The following is a 23,343-nucleotide window of genomic DNA, read 5'->3' on the forward strand; positions in this document are numbered from 1 at the left end:
TGGCAAAAACATGGAGAAATTTGAAACCCTGCACATTGCTGGTGGGAAGTAAAATGGTATATCCACTGTGGAAACAATCTGACAGTCCCTCAAAAAGTTAAACACAGAATTATCATATGATCCAGTATTCTACCCCTAGGTACCCCAAATAATTGAAAACAGGTACTTGAACGAATCGTTGTATACACGAATGTTCACAGCAGACTAGCAGACTGTTCACAATAGCCAAAAGGTGGAAATAAACCAAACGTCCACCAAACAACGACTGAATAAGCAAAATGTGTGTGTGTGCATGTATGTATATACACATAATGATACATGTTACAACACAGATGAACCTCAAAACAATAATGCTAAGAAGCAGAACAAAAGGTCATACATTGTGTGATTCTACTGATATGAAATATCCAGAATCAGTAAATTCAGAGAGACATAAAGCAGACTGGTTACTGCCAGGGACTGGAGTAGGGGGAAAATAAGAAGTAACTGCTTAACGTGTACAGGGTTTTCTTCGGGGTAAATGAAAATGTTCTGGAACTAGATGAGGTGGTGGTTATCCAACATTGTGAATATACTACCTGCCACTGAACTGTACACTTCAAAATGGTTAGTTTTATGTTATTTATGAACTGCACCTCAGAAAAAGCAATGTAAAAAAATCATTCTCACTCAAATGTTGATAATCATGCTTCTTTCTTACTATAATTTTTCTTCTCCCTAGTGTTTTAGGGCTCCACTCTTGTATAGCCTGTTTGCACTGTGAACATTTCTTCCCACCCTAGATGTCTAACCTGAATTATGTCAACATATAGCTTTCATTAATATCTAGACATTGACAATTACTAAAATCATATCTAAAGACAAAACCACTTTCTAGAGATCCATAGTCATATATACAACTGAGTCTCAGGCTTTTATATGTCCCACAGGCACCTTGGAAGATTTAACATGTCCAAACATGAATCCATTATGAAACTGCCATTTCTTATTATAACTTCTATTTTCATTAATGGAATGCCATCTACAGTTACCCTAATAGAGCAATCTGAGAGGCACTTCTGAGCCCTCTTTCAACCCAATATCTATCAGGTTTATCATCCTTATTAACTCTTCAGTAAGACCTATTATTCCCTTTCTCTTCAGTTGCTCTCTTCCGCACTATCCCTTTTTGTCTACTGTAAACTTATTACCAATATTTCAAGGGTCATTTCCCAACTGGAACCTAGCACAACTTATTAAGATAGTACTATTATAAAAATAAGGACATATGCTTCCACCATGATGCCCTGATTGCTATGGAAATTGCCCTTCCACAGTGAAAAACTAAAGACTCGAAAAATTGTATGAAACACCAGTTTTCAGACACTTAACATTGATCACTGAACATGAACACTAATCACAGTTCAGAATCACGATCCATGAGGGAAAAAGCAGCAAATGAGGCAAGCTGTCTGAATGCCCCAACGTAATGTCTGGAGAGTTTTGAGATGGTAGTTAGTGATGGGAGGTGGAATCACAATGGTCTACCAAAGCGGAGGAGATATGGGAGTTCGGAAAGACTGAGAAGTCTAGAATTTGTGGGGTAGAATACCAAAAAGATGAAGAAATACAGAGAGAAAGAGTATCGGATATGCAGAAGAGTCTCTGGGTTCTCTGGTTGAATACTGCACATGTATGAGATAAAACTTCCTGAGGCCAAGAGCTGAGAATAGTTCAAGTTTTATTCTCAGAAAACCTTTTTCATATATGAGGCATAGGGTCAAATCTTGTTTTATTGTAGGTATAAACAAGTATCAGAATAAAGGCTGCTTTAGATCTGCCATACAAACTTATAATCCATCTTAGAAAGGACCAAACTGATTCACAAGATAATTAACATATGAAAAAACAAATCAAACATTTTTTCTTTTTCTCCACCAGCCAAGCAGAAGCACCGAGCAAATCTAACATTCTTTAAAGAAACACTAGTAACATCATCCAATTAAAAATTCAGAAGATTAAATAATATAAAATTCAGAATTCTGACATCAAAACTATCAAAACAAGAAGGAGAAAAATATAACCCACAAAACAACAAAAACAACAGAAAGAGACCCAGAAATGATATATGACATAATTTGTAAACCAAAAATCTTAAAATAGCTATTATAAATCGTATATGCCCAAAGACATATATACACGGGAAAACATCAATATAATAGGTATAGAAATGAATACATAAAAAGAAAGACTTAAATGGCATTTCTACATTTGGCCATACAGAAAAAAAAAGTTTTAAAGAATTCCTAGAGGTCTAATACACGAATAAGGAGTGGGAAATGGAAGAAGAGAAAAAAATACTTTAGGAAATAATGGCCCCAAATTTTCCAAATTCGAAAATTATAAACTAAGAGAGCTAAGATGCTCCAGAAACCTCAAGCAGATGTAGTTTTTTTAAAAATAAAATACTAAGATTAAAATTATGTGATAATTTTATTATTTTTAATAAAATTGCTGAAAACTAGAGAGAATAATCTTGAAGTAGTTGGGAGTTGAGGGAGAAAAGAGAATACATCACAGTCAGAAGAACACAGATAAGAATGACAGCAGAAATCTCATTAGGTATGAGATACCATAATAAGTAGTCTTTAAAGAGATGAATGAAAAGGAAAAAAAGACAACATCAGCCTAAAACTCTATACCCAGAAGAACAAAGTTTGAAACAGTCACATTTCCTGATTTTAAAACTTACTACAAAACAATAATGAAAACGGACAGATAACAGCATGTATAGACAGATATATAGATCAACAGAATATAAGTGAGTCCAGAAATAAACCTTCACATTTATGGTCAACTGATTTTGAACAACTGTGCCAAGGAAATTCAGTAAAATAGTCTTTTTAATAAATAATGCTTATAAAATGGATATCCACATGCAAAAGATCAAGCTGAAGCCTTTCCTTAAACCACACACAAAAATTAAGTCAAAATGGATCACAGACCTAAATGTATGTGCTAAAACCATTAAAACTCTTGGAAGATAGGTAAATCTTTGTGACCCTGGATTAGGCAAAAACCTTCTCAGACACGACATCATGCACACAGCAACAAAATTTTAGAAACAGACAAAACATACTTCATCAAAATTGAAAACTTTATGCTTCAGAGCATATCATCAAGAAATTGTACAAAACTACCCACAGAATGGGGAATATTTTAGCAAATCGTATTTGTAAACAATTTGTATCCAAAATATACAAAGAGCCCTTAAACTCAACAGTAAGACAAACAATCCAACTAAAAAGTGGGCAAAGGATCTGAATAGATATTTCTTCAGAGATGTATACAAAAAGCCAATAAAGCACTTAAAAAGATGTTCTGCTTCATTAGTCATCAGGGAAATGCAAATCAAAATTATATGAGATACATTTCACATTACCACTTACTCGACTATAATCAAAAAGAAAAATAAACATTGGCAAAATGTGGAGAAATTGGAACTCACACTGCTGATGGGAATGTCAAGTGGTGCCACCTCTTTGAAACAGTCTGGTAGTTCCTTAAAAGGTTAAACATAGATCCAACAATTCTACTCTAAGTATATACCCAAGAGGTGAAAACATATGTCTACACACAAACTCTGACAGTAATGTTCACAGCAGCACTCTTCACAAGAGTTAAAAAGTAGAAACAAACCAAGTGTCCATCAATGGATAATTTATTCAGCAATAAAAAGAAATTAAGTACTGATAGATGATACAATATGAATAACTCGAAAACTATGTTAAATGAAAGAAGCCAATCACAAAAGACCACATTATATATGATTCAATTTATATGAAATATCCAGGAATAGGCAAGTCTGTAAAGGCAGAAATTGATGGGGAGTAAGAGTGGGGAATAGAAAGTGATTGCTTAATCAGTATACTCTTTCTTCTTGGGATGATGAAAATGTTCTAAAATTGATTGTGCTGATGCTGGTACAACTCTGTGAATAAACTACACTTTAAATGGGTGTATTGTATAACATGAATTATATTTCAATTAAGCTATAATAAAAGAATTCTAATCTAAGAAAGTATCTTTCAAAAACAAGGACAACAATCTGTTTAAAGCAAAAATTATAAACATGTATTGTGATTTTAAAACATTATAGATTTAAAATATATAACAACAGAACAAGGCATGAAGGAAGTATATCGTTCTAAGGTTCTTATAAAACACATTAAAGTGGTATATCACTTGAAGGTAAACTATAAAGATGTATACCACATAAGAAATGAAGATCTATAAAAGCATAAGTAAAGAAAAAGATATATCACAAACACTACTCAAAGTAAAAAACATTGGCTATATTAATACTAGGCAAAGTAGACTTCAGAACAAAAAATATGGCAAAACATAAAAAGAAATTTTTTATAATGATAATACGTCAGTTCGTAAGACAATCCTGGCCAGGCATGGTGGCTCACACCTGTAATCCCAGCACTTTGGGGGGACTTAGGTGGGAAGATTGCTTGAGCTCAGGAGTTTGAGACCAGGCTGGGGAAAATGGCAAAACCCTGTCTCTACTAAAACCAAAAAAGTTGACTGGGTGTGGTGGCAGTCCCAGCTATTTGGGAGACTGAGGTGGGAGGATTGCCTGAGTCAGGGAGGTGGAGGTCGCAGCTAGCTGAGATTACACCTGTGCACTTCAGCCTGGGTGTTAAGAGAGAGAACCCTGTCTCCAAAAAAAAAAAAAAAAAAAAAAAAAAAAAAAAAAAAAGACATAATCCCAAATGTGTATGAAATTAACAGATCTTCAAAATACATGATGTAAAATCTAATAGAACTGAAAGAAGAAACACACAATCTACAATCATGATTGCAGATTTCAACAGTATTCCTTAATTTTACAAAAGTAAACAAGAAAAATAGGATATACAAGACTTGCCCAACAGGCTCAAAGAATTTGATCTGACATTTATAGAACTCTTCACACTATAATAAACATTCAGTTCAAGGTCTCATTAAACTATTCAAAAGAGACCATATTCTGGGCCATAAAACAAGTCTCAATAAACTTAACCTGGAATCAAACTCTTTGTTTTTCAAATGCAAAATAATTAAACTAGAAATGAACAAAAAAGATGTGGAAAACCACCAAATATTTAGAAATCTAATAACCGATGAGTTAAACTGTTTTTTTGAAAAAGGGAAATTACAAAGTATTTTGAATTAAACAAAACCTGAACACAACATATCTATATGGAATATAGCTAAAACAATGCTTAGAGGAAAATCTGGACCATTAAATATTTACAGTGGAAAAGAAAACTGGTCTAACACAGTAATCTAGATTTCTATTTTAAGAAACTTCAGAGAAACCAAAGAAGAAAGAAACAAGAAGTAGAATTCAATAAATTAAAAAATGGGAAAAAAAAGGAAAATCAATAAAAGCAAAAGCTGGTTCTTTGAAGTGATCAATAAAATTGATAAACCTCAACCATACCAAAAAAGACACAATTTAGTAACATCAGGGTACAAAGACATCACTACAGATGCTACAAGGCACTAAAAGAAAAAGGAATTTTATTAAAAACCTTGTCAATTTAGATGAATGCATTCCTCAAAACACACAAACAACCAATGCTTACTCAAGAAGAAATAAAAAATCTGAATAGCCCTATATCTACTAAAGAAATTTAAATTAAAAACCTCCTCACGAACAAATTCCAGGTCAAAATCATTTCACTGGTGAATTCTACTAAAATTAAAGAAAGAAATATTACCAATTCTACACAAACTCTTCCAGAAAATAAACTTAATCTATGATGCCAGCTTTTTAGTCTGATATCAACCAGACAAAGACATTGCAAGAAAAGAAAACTACAGACTAAAATCCTTCATTTTAGAAAATGAATTCAGCAATACATAAAAAGGATAAAACATGACCAAGTGGTATTTATCCCAGGGATGTAAGGTTAGTTTAACATGTGAAAATCAATGTAATTCACCATCCACAGCAAAAAACAATCATTAAGATAACCTCAACAGATGCAGAAAACCACGTGACAAAATCAACACTTATTTTGTATAAAAACTCAGCAAACTGGGAATGTTATAGTACTTTCTCAACCAGATAAAGTTCATCTACAAAAATCCAACAGCTAACATTATACTTAATAATAAAAGACCAGATGCTTTTGGGGGTGATGAAAATAACTTAAATCTTGATTGTGGTGGCAGTTATATGACTATAGATTATAAAAATTCATACTGTACAATTCAAATTAGTGAATTTTATTGTATGTAAATCATATCAATAAAGCTGATTTTTTAAACTGTCAATATTTTCTCCAGGGTTGTTCAAGAAAGATTAGTCTTTTAAACAAGAGGACTGATTATAACAACACAATTACTGATCATTTATATCATTATATCTAAGGACCTATAAACAGCAAAATATCACAATTTTTAAGAAATGGGTATCTGCAATATATTTACAAGCTGAACTTTAAATATAAGATGGTTATGCTACAGTCCATTTTGAGAGCTGTAAATTTATGAAATTTAGATGAAATGAACGAATTCCTCAAAAGACACAAACAACCTCGTAGGCAATTAAGAGTTTCTGCTAAAACCACTTAGTAGTTTTAAAATTAGTAATAAAATCAAGCAATATATTACAGTGACAACAAAAGAATTAGTTTAATCTTTTATTCTATTCTATGGTCTATGTAATCTTTCTACCAAAGTACTTAAATATATAAATTACCTAAGAGTTGACCTAAACTAATTCAAGTTGTGTTAAGAATTGGACTAGACCTGCATTTTATCCTATATTTGGAATTCATTTCTTTTCCTCAAACCGAATCACTCAACTACTATGAAATATTCAAGAAACGGAAATTTTAAATAATAAATGTACAAAACGCTAATCTATAATTTTATTATTGCTTTTCGATCACTAAAGGAAAGTATTTTCTAATTGTTCAGTTGTATCCCTACGCTTAATTATAATACTAGAGAAAATCAGAATTCTTTAAATCCAAAGCAGGAAGTTAGTATTTTAAGAACCTTTGCATTTCTGCTACATTAAAGATGGACAGAAAAATAGACAAGAAATTTATCTAATAACACTTCTCAAGTATTTCTTGAAGGGAAAAATAAATGATAAAGAGCATATCCAAATGTAGCCTCTATAAATTAACACTTACTAACTGAAGGCAGAAGACACATGCCATTTCAACTACAAAACTAGTGGATAATGCAATTTCTTTTTTCTTTTTTTTTTTGAGATGGAGTCTCACTCTGTCACCAGGCTGGAGTGCAGTGGCGCAATCTCGGCTCACTGTAACCTTCACCTCCCGGGTTCAAGAAATTCTCCTGCCTCAGCCTCCCAAGTAGCTGGGACTACAAGCACGCACCACCATGCCCAGCTAATTTTTGTAATTTTAGTAGAGATGTGGTTTCACCCTGTTGGCCAGGATGGTCTCGATCTCCTGAGCTTGTGATCTGCCCACCTCGGCCTCCCAAAGTGCTGGGATTACAGGCGTGAGCCACTGCGCATTCTATCCTCTCATGAAGACTGAAAGTCAACATTCCTTATAATAATATCTATTACCAAATAGATAACTCAATATATATACAACTTAGTTGATAAACCAAAGGGCAAGGTGTACATGTGAATAAATATGGGCATGATTTTTTAGCGACGACAAGAGTATCCTACTTTGTTTTTCAAACAATGCTTATCTATCAAGGGATCATTAGTAACAAATAAAGCCAAAACTGACTTAGCTCATGTTTTCAAGCCATTAAAATGTGTAGTACATTCAGTCACTAAGGTTACATAGTTAACTCGTGTTTGTTTTAAATGCACTCAAAAACAATCTTCTGTCCCTATTTTCCACCTTTAACTTGCCTTTTTTTTTTAGTTTTGAGATTATATGAGGCAAAGTAAACATAAGAGCAGGTTTGCTTTTAAAATAATGAGGATATCTACGCATTCCTTAAAAATACAACACAAATATAAATGTCAAGCTAGAACTATTGAATAAACAGTAGCATCACAAATAGAACAAGCTGCCTTTTACACATTTACAACTATTGCTCTAAGTTTTAAAAGAAAAATCCATATGTAAAATGGGTAATGCAAGTAAACAGTATTGGACTTAAAAATATGGGACACTTCCAAATTATTCAAACCATAACTGTATCTCTTCATTAAATAGCGTAACTTAATAAAGTTATTCTAAATCCCAGAATAAGGTAAGCTTAACAGTTTAGTATTCAACTTTGCCATTTATTACTTCAGGAGAAGTCCGATAAAAGCATTATTGGTCAACAAAAACTTCTTTCAAATATCAGATGGTTACCTGATCAGATGGAGTTAATATAAAACAATCCTAATAATGAAAACTATATACCACTTTCAAAATTTATTTTTAACAAATCACAAATGTTAGACAAACTATTGGTGTATCAAAAGTGAAATTTAAAATCAAATCTCTTGCAATGATTCTTCTATCCTACCTGTATCTTCAATAAATTCCACACATTTCTCAACAAATAGTGGTATGGGCTTCTCAGCTGTAACCAGATCCTGGAGGGGCATCCCAAAGTAATTACTTTCCCAATTTCTACGTGTTGGTGGATTGAAGTTCTTAGTTTTCTTTTTCTGCTATAAGAAAACATATTTAAGTTAACACTATTAAAATTAATTTCGGAATAATAGTAATAAGCAATGTAAATACACAGTTCGGATCAAAAGAAAAATTATAAAGCCACATCCAACCTAAATGTCCACCAATATGACTCACTAAATAAATTTTGCCAGAAGTAGCAACTTGATTGGAGACATAAGTGAACAGAAAAAAAAATGGCTTATTGGAAGAAAATGTTCTCTTTGGAAAATGACAGAAGACTTGATAGGTCGGGAGAGATTAGAAAATAGCACTTTTCAATGCCAACACAAGGGACACACTAGGGGTAAGCAATACCTGATTCAGTTTAGGTGTGATATAGTAATTTCATTTGGTCTCTGGAGGCAGGTCCAAGTGAGTTTTTTGTGTCTGTCTATATTTGTAAGAACATAAAAGTTCTAATTATTGATTGTATAATGATGCTATATAACTCCATGAACCGTCCATCATTTGTCCCTTATTTTTCCATTTTTTTCCTACCTAGGGATGCTTTTCATTTTTTACAGACGAAGTCTCGCTCTGCCGCCCAGGCTGGAGTGCAGTAGCGTGATCTCAGCTCACTGCAAGCTCCGCCTCCCGGGTTGACGCCATTCTCCCCCTCAGCCTCCCGAGTAGCTGGGACTACAGGCGCCCGCCACCACGCCCGGCTAATTTTTTTGTATTTTTAGTAGAGAGGGGGTTTCACCATGTTAGTCAGGATGGTCTTGATCTCCTGACCTCGTGATCCACCCACCTTGGCCTCCCAAAGTGCTGGGATTACAGGCGTCAGCTACTGTGCCCAGCAGTTTTTTATTTTTTTCTTTTTAGACTGAATCTTGCTCTGTCACCCAGGTTGGAGAAGAGTGGCGCAATCTCGGCTCACTGCAACCTCAGCCTCCCGGGTTCAAGCAAGCCTTCCAAGTACCTGGGATTACAGGCATGCACCACCATGCCTGGCTAATTTTTTTTTTTTTTTTTTTTTTTGTATTTTTAGTAGAGATGGGGTTTCACCATGTTGGCCAGGCTGGTCTCATGATTCGCCTGCCTCAGCCTCCTCAAATGCTGGGACCACATGCATGAGCCACAGCGCCCAGTCGATGGCTTTTTTTTTTTCTTTTTTTGCGAGGGAGTCTGGCTGCCACCCAGGCTGGAGTGCAGTGGCGCGATCTCAGCTCACTGTGGAACGCCTCCCAGGTTTACACCATTCTCCTGCCTCAGCCTACTGAGTAGTGGGGACTACAGGTGCCCACCACCATGCCCGGCTAATTTTTTTGTATTTTTTTTAGTAGAGATGCGGTTTCACCGTGTTAATCAGGATGGTCTCGATCTCCTGACCTCGGGATCCACCCGCCTTGGCCTCCCAAAGTGCTGGTATTACAGGCGTGTGCCACCACTCCCAGCCAGATGCTTTCTTAAGTGTTAGGATAACATTCAGAAGTAATGTACAAAACGTTTTAACGATAGTTAAAAAAACAAAATTAAATATGAATTTTCACAGTTTAACTTCAAAGTAGCATTAGAGGGAAAATGAATCTTAACCAAAGAATGAACATCTCAAAAACTTAAGGAAGTATTTTTGGGAATCAAACTACTGAGGAGATTCTGATTCACTCTCTAGGGTATAGCAAGGATTCCTACAGATGACTCTACTGTGCACATCCCATTGAGAGTTTCTGAAGTATAGGAAGATGGACAAGTTTTCAGAAATTCAGAGGATATTACGGTACTTTTATTGACAGCCCTTGTTTTTGAGGTTAGTTTTATCTACAAATTTTTATTTTCCCTGGCATAAATCACAAATCTATTAATATTTGTCATATTTGTCATACTGGTTTTCAAATTGGACAAATATGTATCATTTTTAATCAGAAAAATGTATATGTGTGGGCAGAGGAAGGGAGCACAGGCAGGGCTTTCAATGCCTAAAAACAATGGTCTTCATCTTAGTTTCTCATTATTTATGGAAGTCTTTCTTTTGAATGCATACTTCAAGGTATTCTTCTGAGTCTCTGAATATCTTAAATATCTTAAGTACTTAATTAAATCCTTTCAATTTCAGGTCACTCCATCCAGCAAACTCTCAGAGCTCATGAAATCTGACTTCTAAATCACCCACCATCATTCTCTGGTGATGCAGATTATATGCAACCCTGTTAAGTGCAGATTAGACCAAACACAACTAGGTGTCTGGAATGTTATCAAGGGGGCACTGGAGTGTTTGTTTCTGGCTCAAGACCTAACTCAGCAAGCCAAGTGCAAGTCAAGTGGTGTGGATCCTTATTCCTTAAATGATCACTCCACTTCCACTACCACCAAAACAGAACAGTGCAAAGTGGAAATGAAGAGACTATAACCTCAAAGTTGAGGCAGGGGTATGGTGGCTGAGTTCTTTTCTTTCTCAGAAACACAAAGGTGCTTTGTAGCCTGCCATCTATTAGCTATATTATCATTTGATTAGAAAAATGAAAACTGAAGCAAAGATGTTTTCTGTTTGGAGATAAATGCAGTGTTGAAAGAGTACACGTAGATTTTTTTTTTTTTTTTTTTTTTTTTTAGGGAGTCTTGCTCTGTCGCCCAGGCTGGAGTGCAGTGGCGTGATCTCAGCTCACTGCAAGCTCTGCCTCCCAGGTTCACAGCATTCTCCTGCCTCAGCCTCCTGAGTAGCTGGGACTACAAGCGCCCGCCACCATGCCTGGCTAATTTTTTGTATTTTTAGTAGAGACAGGGTTTCACCATGTTAGCCAGGATGGTCTCTATCTCCTGACCTCGTGATCCGCCCACCTCCTCCGCCCACCTCCGCCTCCCAAAGTAAAGGGATTATAGGTGTGAGCCACCGCGCCCAATCGAAAATCCAATTTTTGATTCATTACTACATTCATTTGTATTTGAACTTTTACTTAAATGCAAATGCCCAGCCTTTTCTCTAGCCACTTAAGCAAATTTCTTATCTGCAAAAGCACATCACAGTAAAACAAACATTCCATTCAGCAATTACATCTCATTAAGTGTCCAACATATTAAAAACTCTCATTTGTGTACGTAAACAGGACTAAGAAGAAGAAAACAGCCCTTTCCAGAACTGCTCTTCCTACTTCAGTAATATCAGCAACACAAGGGGTCACCTAAGCAACATCTTCAAATAAACACTACAATAACATTTTTAAAAAACCAAACACCTCAAATTACTTCACCAGTAACCAAAAATTGAACAAAACTTATGCAGCGAAATGCAGTTGACTCGACGCTCAAAGAACCAATTCCAGAAACAAGAAAACCGGATGTCTATTTTCTTACATGTGATTCTTGAAATTAAAAAAATCAAAGAGGCCAGGCGTGGTGGCTCACGCCTGTAATCCCAGAACTTCAGGAACCCGAAATGGGTGGTCACAAGGTCAGGAGATCGAGACCATCCTGGCCAACATGGTGAAACCCCATCTCTATTAAAAATACAAAAATTAGCTGGGTGTGGTGCCCTGAGCCTGTAGTCCCAGCTACTTGGGAGGCTGAGGCAGGAGAATCGCTTGAACCCGGGAGGCGGAGGTTACAGTGAGCTGAGATTGTGCCACTGCACTCCAGCCTAGTGATAGAGCGAGACTCCATCAAAAAAATAAATAAAATAAAATTAAAAAAATCAAAGCAGCAGCGTGACAACAGGAGATGAAATGTAAAGAAACTGAAACAAAAAACTCATCACAGAAACAAAAACCTACTTAGAAGTAGCAAATAAAAGATTCAATATATTTGAAAAGATCAAAATAAAATGGAAAACACTATCAGAGAGTTCCTTTTCCTGCTATATCATTCCTATTATACACACCACAAAATGCTGGGTTTTGCTCTCATTTAAAAAAGTCTCAATCTTCTACTCCCTTTTGCAGACAAACTATATACAAGTAATCTATACAAGATGTCCCAATTTCTCTCCTTCCATTCATTCCTAAATGCACTCAAATTAGTTATCACCCTCAAAATTCCACTAAATCAATCTGCTCTTATTGTCACCAAAGACTGTTTTCCATAACTAGCTCTCAGTTATCATCTTGACTTTTCAGCAGTCACTCTCTTCACTGGACTTCTAAAGAGACCCACCCCTGTTATCTCACTCACTCTTCCCTTTTTAGTCTTCTTTTCTGGTCCCTCCTCATCAACACTGTAATGCTGTGAATATTCTAATCAGTCTCTGTCTTTTGCTGCTGTTATTTGAGACAGCATCTTGCTCTGTACTCAGGCTGTAGTGCAGTGGCACGATTATAGCTCACTGTAGCCTCGAACACTTTGGCCTTAAGTAATTCTTTGGCCTTGGTCCCCCAAAGTGCTGGGATTACAGGTTGAGCCACAGCGCTAGGCCCTGATTGTCTTCTTTTCTCTATCTATACTCACCCTCTTGGTAACATCATCTATATGCTGATAAGCTAAATTATTATTTCCAACGCAGCTCTTTCTCCTGAAGCCTAAACTAATGTAAAATATCCTAACATCAGTTTAAAGTCTAAGAAAAACCTCTCATGCTTTCCTTAAAATGTAATCAATCTGCAGCCTTCTCCATCTCAGTTTTTGGGAATTCTATCCTTTCAGTTGCTTGGAATAAAATCTTGGAGTCATCCTCGATCTCCTTTTTCTCTCATACCCTACTTCCAACTGTTAAGCAAATGGATAGATACAGAATCTACTTACTTTTTACCATCTTCATTGTTAACTCCCTGGCCCATAAGGCTATCATCATTTCACATATATGGATTACTGCAACACCTGCTTAATATCCCCTGCTTCTACCATCATTCCGTAGAGGCCATCCTCTACAGAGAGCTAGAATGTTGGCTCCTTGAATAGACATATACAATCTGCATGCCTTGGATTCTGCTCCTTTACATTTTGACCTAATTTCCCTCATCACTTACTCCTCCCTCAAGTCACAAGTTTTCCTTGCTATTTTAATATGCCAGGGATGCTCCTGCCTTAGCACTTTTGTAGTGGCCATTCCCTTTACCTTCTCAATGAAGCCTACACTGACCACCCTATTAAAAATTGTAATCCAATCCCAGCTACTTGGGAGGCTGCGATGGAAGCACAGCTTGAGCTTAGGAGTTTAAATTCCAGCCTGGGCAACACGGCAAGATCCCATCTCTTAAATAAAAAAAAAGAAAAAGAAAAAAAAGCAATCCTACTGCTGTATTTCCCAGCCCCTCCCCAGTACTCTGCTCCTCTTACCCTGCCTTTTCTCCCCACAACACTATGTTAACTACTCATGTATCATCTTTTTATATTTTATTTTTTATTTTTTTTGGGGGGCTCCCCCTGCTACAATTTAAGCTCTACACAAGGGCAGGAATTTTTATCTGCTTTGTTCATAAACATACCTCAAACATCTGGAATACTATGAAATAAATTAGTACAAATGGTCCAGAAAGAGATACTTGGGGTGTCTTCTAAAATAATGAGCTTAATTTGTAGATTAAACGACCTTACTATGTACTAGGAAAAATAAACAACAAATAAGAGTGAATCAACAAGTTAGGGGCATATCATGCTGAACTTGGTAAGCTACAAAGAATCTTAAAAGCATCCAGGCAGAAGAAACAAATGACCAACAGTGGGGGGAAAAAAAGGCAGGACAGCCTCAGAGTTGTCTGGAAAACTGGAAGCCAGAAGATTCATCTACAGGAATGTTCATGGGAAACAAGTGTCGAGAATTCTTAACCAATATGTTATTCAGGTATGTATAACTCGTAACACGTTTTTTTAAAAAAGTCTGCAAATATATAATAATTATATTTAAATTATAAGTCTCAAACTCCTGAAAAATCTTAACCACATGGTAAAAAATCAGTTAAAAAAACTTACACTGGAGAATTTATGCCATGAAAAATGTAAGAGTGAACACTGAATATTGTAAAACTAATTCTAATTAACAGTGTTATGGCTATTAATTTATAATTTTTCAGGTAAAGCTATAAAATGTAAAAATAATTTGATAACAGGCCAGAACTAAAAGCCTCAACCTACCCTATATACAGGGGGAGGAGGGATGAGATATAAGATATAATTACACTAGTGCACAACAGGTACGATAATATACTATTTGGAAGGTGGAATAAAGATGATAAATTGAAATAGGAGTTCAATATATTTAAAGATAAAAATATGAAGTACATAAATTAATAGCTCCTTCTTTTTTTTCTTTGCTAATGAAGAATAAAAACTAGAAAACAAGAAAATAGCAAGCCAAAACTTATAACATAAATATAAATATAACAGGATCAACTATAACAAAAAGATTATCGGGCTTAGTGAAAAAGTAAACTCAACCAACCACGTGCCATTTAAACAAAGGACTCCAAAGAGTTAAGTAATATATATGTATATTTTAAAAGAGCAGTATTAACACTGGAGTTGTTAAGGCAAAAAGCCTTTAACCATACAAACAGACTCACTTGACAATGATCTAGAATTCAATCTATCAGGCAGCAACAACAAATTATAGCAGAAATAAGTAAACATCTATGGAAACAAAGAGTCAGAAATTTTAAAGGATCTCCTTTACTTTGTCAGCTCAAGTATGCCCAAATTAAGAATAAGCACTGAATGTTGATTTTAATAGATTCACACATACACTAGATAAATTTTAAGTCTTATAAACAGTATAATCCCATTTCTATAACATCATTTATGTTCATGTAAGTATAGCAAAAATTGTAAATTTTAACCCTTCTCTTTTCAAAAAGGAAAAAGATCTGAAATCATATTTTACTCCAATGACTTCCAATTTGAGTTTCCTCTGGTCCCTATATACTGTCTCATACTTGAGATTCTCCACATATCCCAGCATATTCTGCAATTAAAAAAACCCAAGTAATACATGCACTACCTACCTTCCTCTCCCTTCCTAATGGCCTGAAATCACATTTAATTGAGAAACAGAAAAAATAGGAACTCCCTCATATTATTGCCAGGACCAATCTAACTATAACCCTACTCGAAATATTTCATCTTTTCCCTCTATAATAACTGCAGTACCCAAATCCTGATCACAGGATTACACATCACCTAAATCCTGATTCTCCTTCCTCTCTTTCTTCTCCTTCAGAATCACTCCTATTCCCCATCACTTTTCTCCTATAGCATCAATTTGTCCCTCTCCTGGGTCATCCTTATGAACATACAAATACTCTCCAATTTCTCTCATCTTTAAAAACAAACACAAAAACCCTCCTTTGATCCCACATTGCCTTCTAGTTACTGCCCCAATTCTTGCTCCCTTTCACAGCAAAACTTCTTGAATATGTCAGACATCCATTGTCTCTACTTTTCCCATCCCAGTAATTCTTTAACCCACTTCCATCTGGCTTTCCCTACCATTCCCTTAAACCACTTGTCAAGACCAGATACTATCAAATGAATAAGAAAATTTTTTCTTTATCCTTGATTTCTTGGCAACATTCTTTCTTGAACTTTCTCCTTGAACACTTGCTCTGTTGGCTCCCGTATCATACTCTTCACTAGCTTTTCTCTTTTCCCACTAAGGATTTCCTTTCAGTCTCATCTACCAATAACTCTTCTACCCAAACTCAGTTCTGAGTTCTCCCTTCTTCTCTAACTGTAACTCTCCCCTTATGTGAATTTATCTAATCCCAAAACTTTAAATACTTTATACATCTTGATAACTCTTCCTGAGTACCACACTCATACACCTAAATTTTAGACTTTGCCACTTCCACTTATATGTCAACATAGGTATTTTAAACATAAAAAGCACAGATGTCTTTATTCTCTCTAGTCTGAATCCTTTCACCCTTAGTCTTTGCTATCTTAGTACATCTACCCAATTGCTCAAACCATAAACCTAGGAGTCAACCTTGGTTTTCTCTTTTCCTTCACTCTCCACAGCAAACATATCACAAGCCCTATTGGTACAACTTCCAAAATACTATTTAAAATCTGGTCACATTTCCTTTTGGTTCCTGTAACTGGCACAATATATATAGCACATGGTAGATACTCAATAAACATTGACAGACGCAAACAACTAAAAACAGGCACCAGAGGAAAGCCTTCACCACATAAGACTTCTGTTAATATATAAAGTACTATTGGTTTACATACGATTTACGGTAACAGTTTCATTTACCTAATTCTTCATTCCTGTAGGGGTTACTAGACAGGTATGTCTAAGCTTAAGCATCCTAACCTAATCAGGATTCATATGAAATAATGACTACTCACATCATCAAGTTATAGGAAGAATAGCCAACTCTATGTGAATTCACTTGGAAAAAAGGTGATGTACTTTCAACAGTCTCTAAGAACTGAAGAAATCACTATACGATGTGCAGAGCATTTAGTTTACTGTAAAGGATATTCAAAATCAGTGGAATTTAATGCTCTTGAGAAACATATAATCTGTTATAATGAAAAAACACCTCGCTACTAGTCATTAATAGCACATACAAAATAATATGTGATTAAATGCCAAAATAACTAAATGTAAGACTTAAATCTAGATTCAAAGGGTAGAACTTATATAGGAATGGATAATGTCAGGGACATTTTCGGAAGTTAGAAAGGGTATAGTGTGTAAGTAATTTCCTCATTTAAACATTTGGGTGCCTATTGTATGTCGGGATGAAGACTATGAAATCACCAGAAACTGCCATTTACTGCTTACTATCTATTAGGCACTTGTTAATACTATGTGCATAATCTTAATCTTCACAATGGCTCTGAGCCAGCTACTATTTTCCGTCTATTTTGACATACCTGGAGCTTAAGAGTATGCGTGGAAACGAATAAGGTTAAAAACGTCAGCAAGGGCCATACTGCAAATGGCTTTTGACGCCTAACTCAGGTATTTGGAACTTTATACAGAGGTTACAAATATACTTTGTAAGGACAGGGATCAGGCACTTCTATTTTAGCACTGCCCCCCAGAAAGCAACATAAATACCAGTTTGAAAAAATTGGTGAATGGAACACAGATACTTAATTAAAAAGTTACTGTACCACAAATATTGGTGAGGATGCAGCAGCTCACGCCTGTAATCCCAGCACTTTGGGAGGCTGAGGCGGGTGGATCACGAGGTCAGGAGTTCAAGACTAGCCTGGCCAAGATGGTGAAACCCCGTCTCTACTAAAAATACAAAAATTAGCTGGGCATGGTGGTGGGCCCCTATAATCCCAGATACGCAGGAGGCTGAAGCAGAGAACTGCTTGAACTTGGGAGGTGGAGGTTGCAGTGAGCTGAGATCGCGCCACTGCACTCCAGCCTGGGCAAAAGAGCGAGACTCCATCTCAAAAAATAAATAAGTAGTATACCCACTCTGGAAAACAGTTTGGCAGTTTCTTATCCTGTATTTGAACGTTCATGACAACTTTATTCAAGATGGACAAAAACTGGAATGACCTGATGTCCTTCAACAGGTTAAAACACTGATGTATCCATATTATGGAATATTATTCAGCAATAAAAAGAACAAACTGTTGATACATGCAACAACTTGGCTGAATCTCAAGGGCATTATGCTAAATGAAAGTCAATCCCAGAAAGTTATATGCCCTGTGATTCCATTTATACAACATTCTTGAAATGACAAAATTATAGAAATGAAAAACAGATTAGTGGCTGTCAGTGGTTAGTGATGGGTGAGGAGAAGGAAAAGCATGTAGTTATAAAAAGACAAAACAAGTAATTTGCTAGTGATGGAACTGTTTTACATCTTGACTATGGGAGGGATGCACAAACCCATACACATGAAAAACTGCAAAGAACGAAATATACATATGTACAAATTAGCACAAGTAAAACTGGGGAAATCTGAATAAGATCTGTAGATCATATTAATGTCAATATGCTGGTTGTGATATTGTACTAGTTTTGCAGGATGCTACCATTGTGGGAAAATGGGCAAAGAGCACGAGGTCTCTGCCGTTTTTGTTTGTTTGTTTTTAAACAATAGCATGTCAATCAACAATTAGCTCAAAATAAAATCTTTATTTCTTTAAGAAAAAGGTCTTTGTGATAATGCAGGTAAGAAGTAATGACAATCTCAACTAGTATTATGAAAATGGAATGGAAGCAACATATTTTATAGCAGAATAATGAATGATAAACAGTTGAGTATGATAAATGACAACAGCATGTAGCTCTGGCCCACAGTTAACATAATGCTGAAAATATATTCTTAATCATGGTGAGGCTGGGGAAGAAAACGCTATGACCTATATGGAAAACTCTACCTTTCTTATTGAACAGATACAAACATGCCTTGTATTACTGACTTCTAGAACTTCAGAGACATTTTCTTCAAGACACAGTCTCCTACATGAGGGTTTCTCAATTTCAAGATTATTGGCACTTTGGGCTACATAATCCTTTGTTGTGGAAAATGGCCTGTGAATTCTGCAATGTTTAGCAGTAACCCTGGCTTCTACCCACTAGATGCCAGTAGCAACCTCCTACTTCCAGCTGTGACACCCGAAAACGTCTCTAGACGCTGCCATGTGCTTCCTGGAGGGCCAAAGTGACCCTGGTTGATAGCCACTGTGCTAGACTAGTAAAAACAAAGACCAATAACTCAAGTTTGGGAAATAGCTACAGATGTATTTCTGAAAAGCCTGAGAATTTTAACTTTAAAAAAGGTCCACACAACTCAAGACTGAGAAACAATACTGCAGGTTATACAAAGCTGAATGATAACCATAACTGCCCTCAAAAAGGTTGTAACATAGTGAGAAAAACAAAATTAAGCTACAATATAAAGTGATCAGGCAGTGAGAAGCAGCATTACATTATAGTTTAACACACTGGTATAAGAAAGAAGCCTTCAGGGGACCCAGCACTGTAAAGGTTTATTTAATCCCCTTTTTAAGCCTATAAAAGCTGTAAGTGCTGGCTGAAAGTCCAAACACACTTCAGAAAACTTACATTGTGAAGACTCTCTCACACCCTTTATGCTAACACTAGGTGAAAAGAGGAAATAAAAAACAACAGAGTGTAAATAAATGTGATCGAGGTTCTTGCACATACTTATCAGGCAAACTAACTTTAACCTTGACTCAGGAACCTTTATTCTCTAAGATAACACCTTCCTAAAAAGCATTTCAACATATATATGTGGCAGATATTTTATTAATGCCATTAACAACTTAACAAAAACTAAACCTGGAGTCACAAAGTTCTAGCAAAGCAACTAACTATTCAAGTGAACGGGTGGATTTCTACCCAGCTTCCCCAAATTTCAGTGTCTTCCTCCTCCCTCTCATCTTATAAAAGGAGTTTCTTAAACTGGGGTCCACAGGCTTTTAGGAAGTATTTGAAAGCATTAAAACTCCAGTAACATTTTATGCATGTGCATTTTTCTAGGGAAAATACCCAAACCTTTACTCAGATCTTCCAAGGCTAAGAGGAATTTCCAAAAAGTTCAAAACAATCATGTTATACGATGTATGCAAGTTGTACCCTTTATTTTGACTAAGATACAATCATAAGATCTCTTTTGTTGTATCCTTATATTTTATTGTAAGGATTCTAAACATCAAAAATTACTACTATTTTTAAAAAGCAACTCTCCTATGCTCTGGGGTTTCTCTTCTTTAAAAGTCACAGATTAAGCCCTATTGACTCGAGTACTCCATCCACATATTAGCTGAGATGACAGGAAAACATTACAGAGCAAGAAATCATAACACTGCATCTACTGTAAAATACCTCTTCTAGGAGTGACACAATTTGTAGTACATAAAATTTTGGTGTACATAAATTAGCAAACCTATAAATTTACCTATTAGTCTTGCAATAGTAACAACTGTCCATTAATATAAGAACACAATTATCTACGTTATAGAAGTGCCTCCATGAAACATACTTAACATTTACTATTAATCCGCTGCAGAAATGAGTAACTTCAATAATCTGTACTATGCTTTTACTAAATATTCAGTACGCTGCTATAAACACTAAGAAAAAGTTTGTATAGAAAGCCAAATTTAAATTAGCGAAAATGTATGCCACCAACATAATTTTTCAAATTAAATCTCAACAAAATGTATAAATCAGAAATATACTTTAAAAATTAACCATCCAATTACATTTCTGTCTGAATTTGAAAAGCAATAAATCAAGGTCAAATGAACAACACAGAATTCAAAGAAACGGCAAATAGTAAAATCCTGCCAGAAATACTTGCACTATATATCCACACTTGTTACCATAAATTGGTGTAGCCAGCACCAAAAATGCTGCTGAAGAAACAAATTTTAACTTTATGAGAAATTATAGAAACACCATAGATCTAGTTAATCAGGTAGACCAATTTAGCTGGTTAGCCAGGAAGAAAGCAATAGAAACAGTACTGAAGAAAGTCTAAGTAAATTCTTTCCACACGAGATGAGATAAGAGAAAGAACCAGAAGTCCGGCTAAACTTGTTGAAAATATAAAATATATTTAATTTTCAGCAAAATCAATTTTATTAGACTGAACTTCTTGAGAGCAGAGCCATGAATGACCAAGTCATCCCCATATTAGTTTCTAACAGTGTTCAGGCATAGCAGGCATTTACCGAAATGCTTGTTGAATAAAATGAATTTGCTTGAGTCAAAATAAATTGTAATTAAACACATGAACAGTTCTTTTACAAAAACAAAGGCCATACATTTATGCTGACTTCAACTGATCACAGTACAACACAGAGTACTGTGCTAGGCCACAGAGATCAACTATAAACAAGATACAAATCTTGCCTGCAGTAGACATTGTGGTTTTCCTACCTTAGAAATTACCTCAATTTCACAGAAAGCCAATTTCACCCAGAGCTCTCAGGATAAAGAGTAAAACCTAAACTCATTTTTCTTTTTTTTTTCCGAGACAGGGTCTCGCTCTGTTGCACAGGCTGGAATGCAGTGGTGCAGTCACAGTTCACTGCAATCTCAAACTCTTGGGTTCAAGTGATCCTTCGGGGCTCATCACTATGCCCAGCTGAATTTTTACATTTTTGTACGGATGGTGTCTCACTATGTTGCCCAGGTGGGTCGGACCTAAATTTAGTTGGATAATTCTACTCCCCTCGACAGACTGTATTGGTTAGGAATAGATGCAGGACCTAACTCAAGGCAGACTAGAAAAGATGCTGGTTGAAGGTTCTACAAAGGAACCTTTCTCATTCTCCTAAACACACTTCCTGTACAAAGGTGACTCTCACTTTCTTCCCTAAGGGGATGTTTTCAAGGTAACAATGGATACAATGAATATTCCGTATCAACTCTGAAGAAATTAAGCAAGAAAATAAGTACAAAAAAGAAAATCTGAAATTTTCAAGCAGTTCAAGACTTTGTTGAATAAAGAATCTTTGCTCATTCAACGAAGTGTAAGCCTATCCCTTCAGATCTGTAAGTACTGCCTTCCTATAGTAAGCTTTTTTTTTTTTTTGGAGACAGAGTCTCGCTCTGTCACCCAGGCTGGAGTGCAGTGGCACGATCTTGGCTCACTGCAACCTCCACCTTCTCGGTTTAGGCGACTCTCCTGCCTCAGCCTCCTGAGTAGCTGGGATTACAAGTACACACCACCCCTCGTGGCTAATTTTTATATTTTCAGTAGAGACAGGTTTTCACCATGATGGCCAGGCTGGTCTTGTGTTCTGACCTCAAGTGATCCGCCTGCCTTGCCCTCCCAAAGTGCTAGGATTACAGGTGTGAGCCACCGCACCCTGTCTGCTCTTTCTATATAGTAAGCTTTTTTATATCCAGTTTTTTTTTTTTAGCCTTCACAAAATTCTTTCAAGAACCTGATTTCTCTCAGATGTGAACACCAGCAGTCAACCTAATGACTGTCAAGAGGTTAAATGATACACACTAAAAAACATAACTTTCTCATTATTTATGCATTCTGATATAGACAAATGACAACAGAAACATTTCCATATATTTCATTACTTTTATATCTGGAATGAACAATTTACAGATAGAGTGAGGTTCTAGAAATCAGAAGTCAAACAATGCTAAACCTAAGATTTACTACATTAATATAATAGCATGGTATGAAGTTATGATTTGCTAATATCAAATTAATATCTTGTGACTCAATATACACATATTAGTATCTATCTAAAACATACTTATTTTGGTTTTATTCTTCTGCCAGTCTCCAAACCCCATTACAGTGGCTAAAGCAGCAAAATCTTTTAAGACACTAATTGATGGTGGATTTAAATAAGAAGAGAGCAGTAAAATACAAAGAAAAAAACACTGACTAGGAGGAATACAAGTTGGTAATTACTAATACAAAAAGGAGGAAAATATTCAGGGCCTGGAATAAGACATGAAAACAATTTAAAAAGAAGTTAAAAATAAAAAAATCATCTGAATACCAGCTTATACTAATACACCATAAAATTCAAGTATTTTACTATTTATCTGAATCAAGCTAAAAATAAAATAGACAAAATAGATACTGAAGAAAAATCAAACCAACTTAAACACAGGTGTTTAACACATTCCTTGAATGTGTTAAAAACTGGCAATTTTATTATTAATACAACTCAGATTTTCTCAGGAAATTTCAAGCAGTTCTCTTAAAGGGCTGCTTTTTGAACACTAGTAGGTTACTAAATTAATTCCGATTTTAAGTAAAAAAGTACTTCTTTTTTCACTGTAATAGACTACAAATCTATTTTGGTTTATTAGAACACAGCTATGTTCATCCGTTTA

The 23,343-nt window shown here is 35.6% G+C and overlaps 1 protein-coding gene across 4 annotated transcripts in view; it reads right to left on the reverse strand.

Annotated features, from left to right (window-relative positions):
• Nucleotides 1-23,343, reverse strand: part of LOC105477946 (Rho GTPase activating protein 5) — a 71,308-nt gene that overhangs the window by 26,597 nt on the left and 21,368 nt on the right. For 3 of the 4 annotated variants that reach the window (XM_011734840.3, XM_011734843.3, XM_011734841.3), the window contains exon 3: nucleotides 8,500-8,647. In XM_011734840.3, the coding sequence (XP_011733142.2) occupies nucleotides 8,500-8,647 (148 nt within the window). The remainder of the gene's footprint in view (nucleotides 1-8,499; nucleotides 8,648-23,343) is intronic. The other variant, XM_011734845.3, reaches the window with a different exon arrangement.

The sequence above is a fragment of the Macaca nemestrina genome, chromosome 7, assembly GCF_043159975.1.
Source record: "Macaca nemestrina isolate mMacNem1 chromosome 7, mMacNem.hap1, whole genome shotgun sequence".
Taxonomy (NCBI): domain Eukaryota; kingdom Metazoa; phylum Chordata; class Mammalia; order Primates; family Cercopithecidae; genus Macaca; species Macaca nemestrina.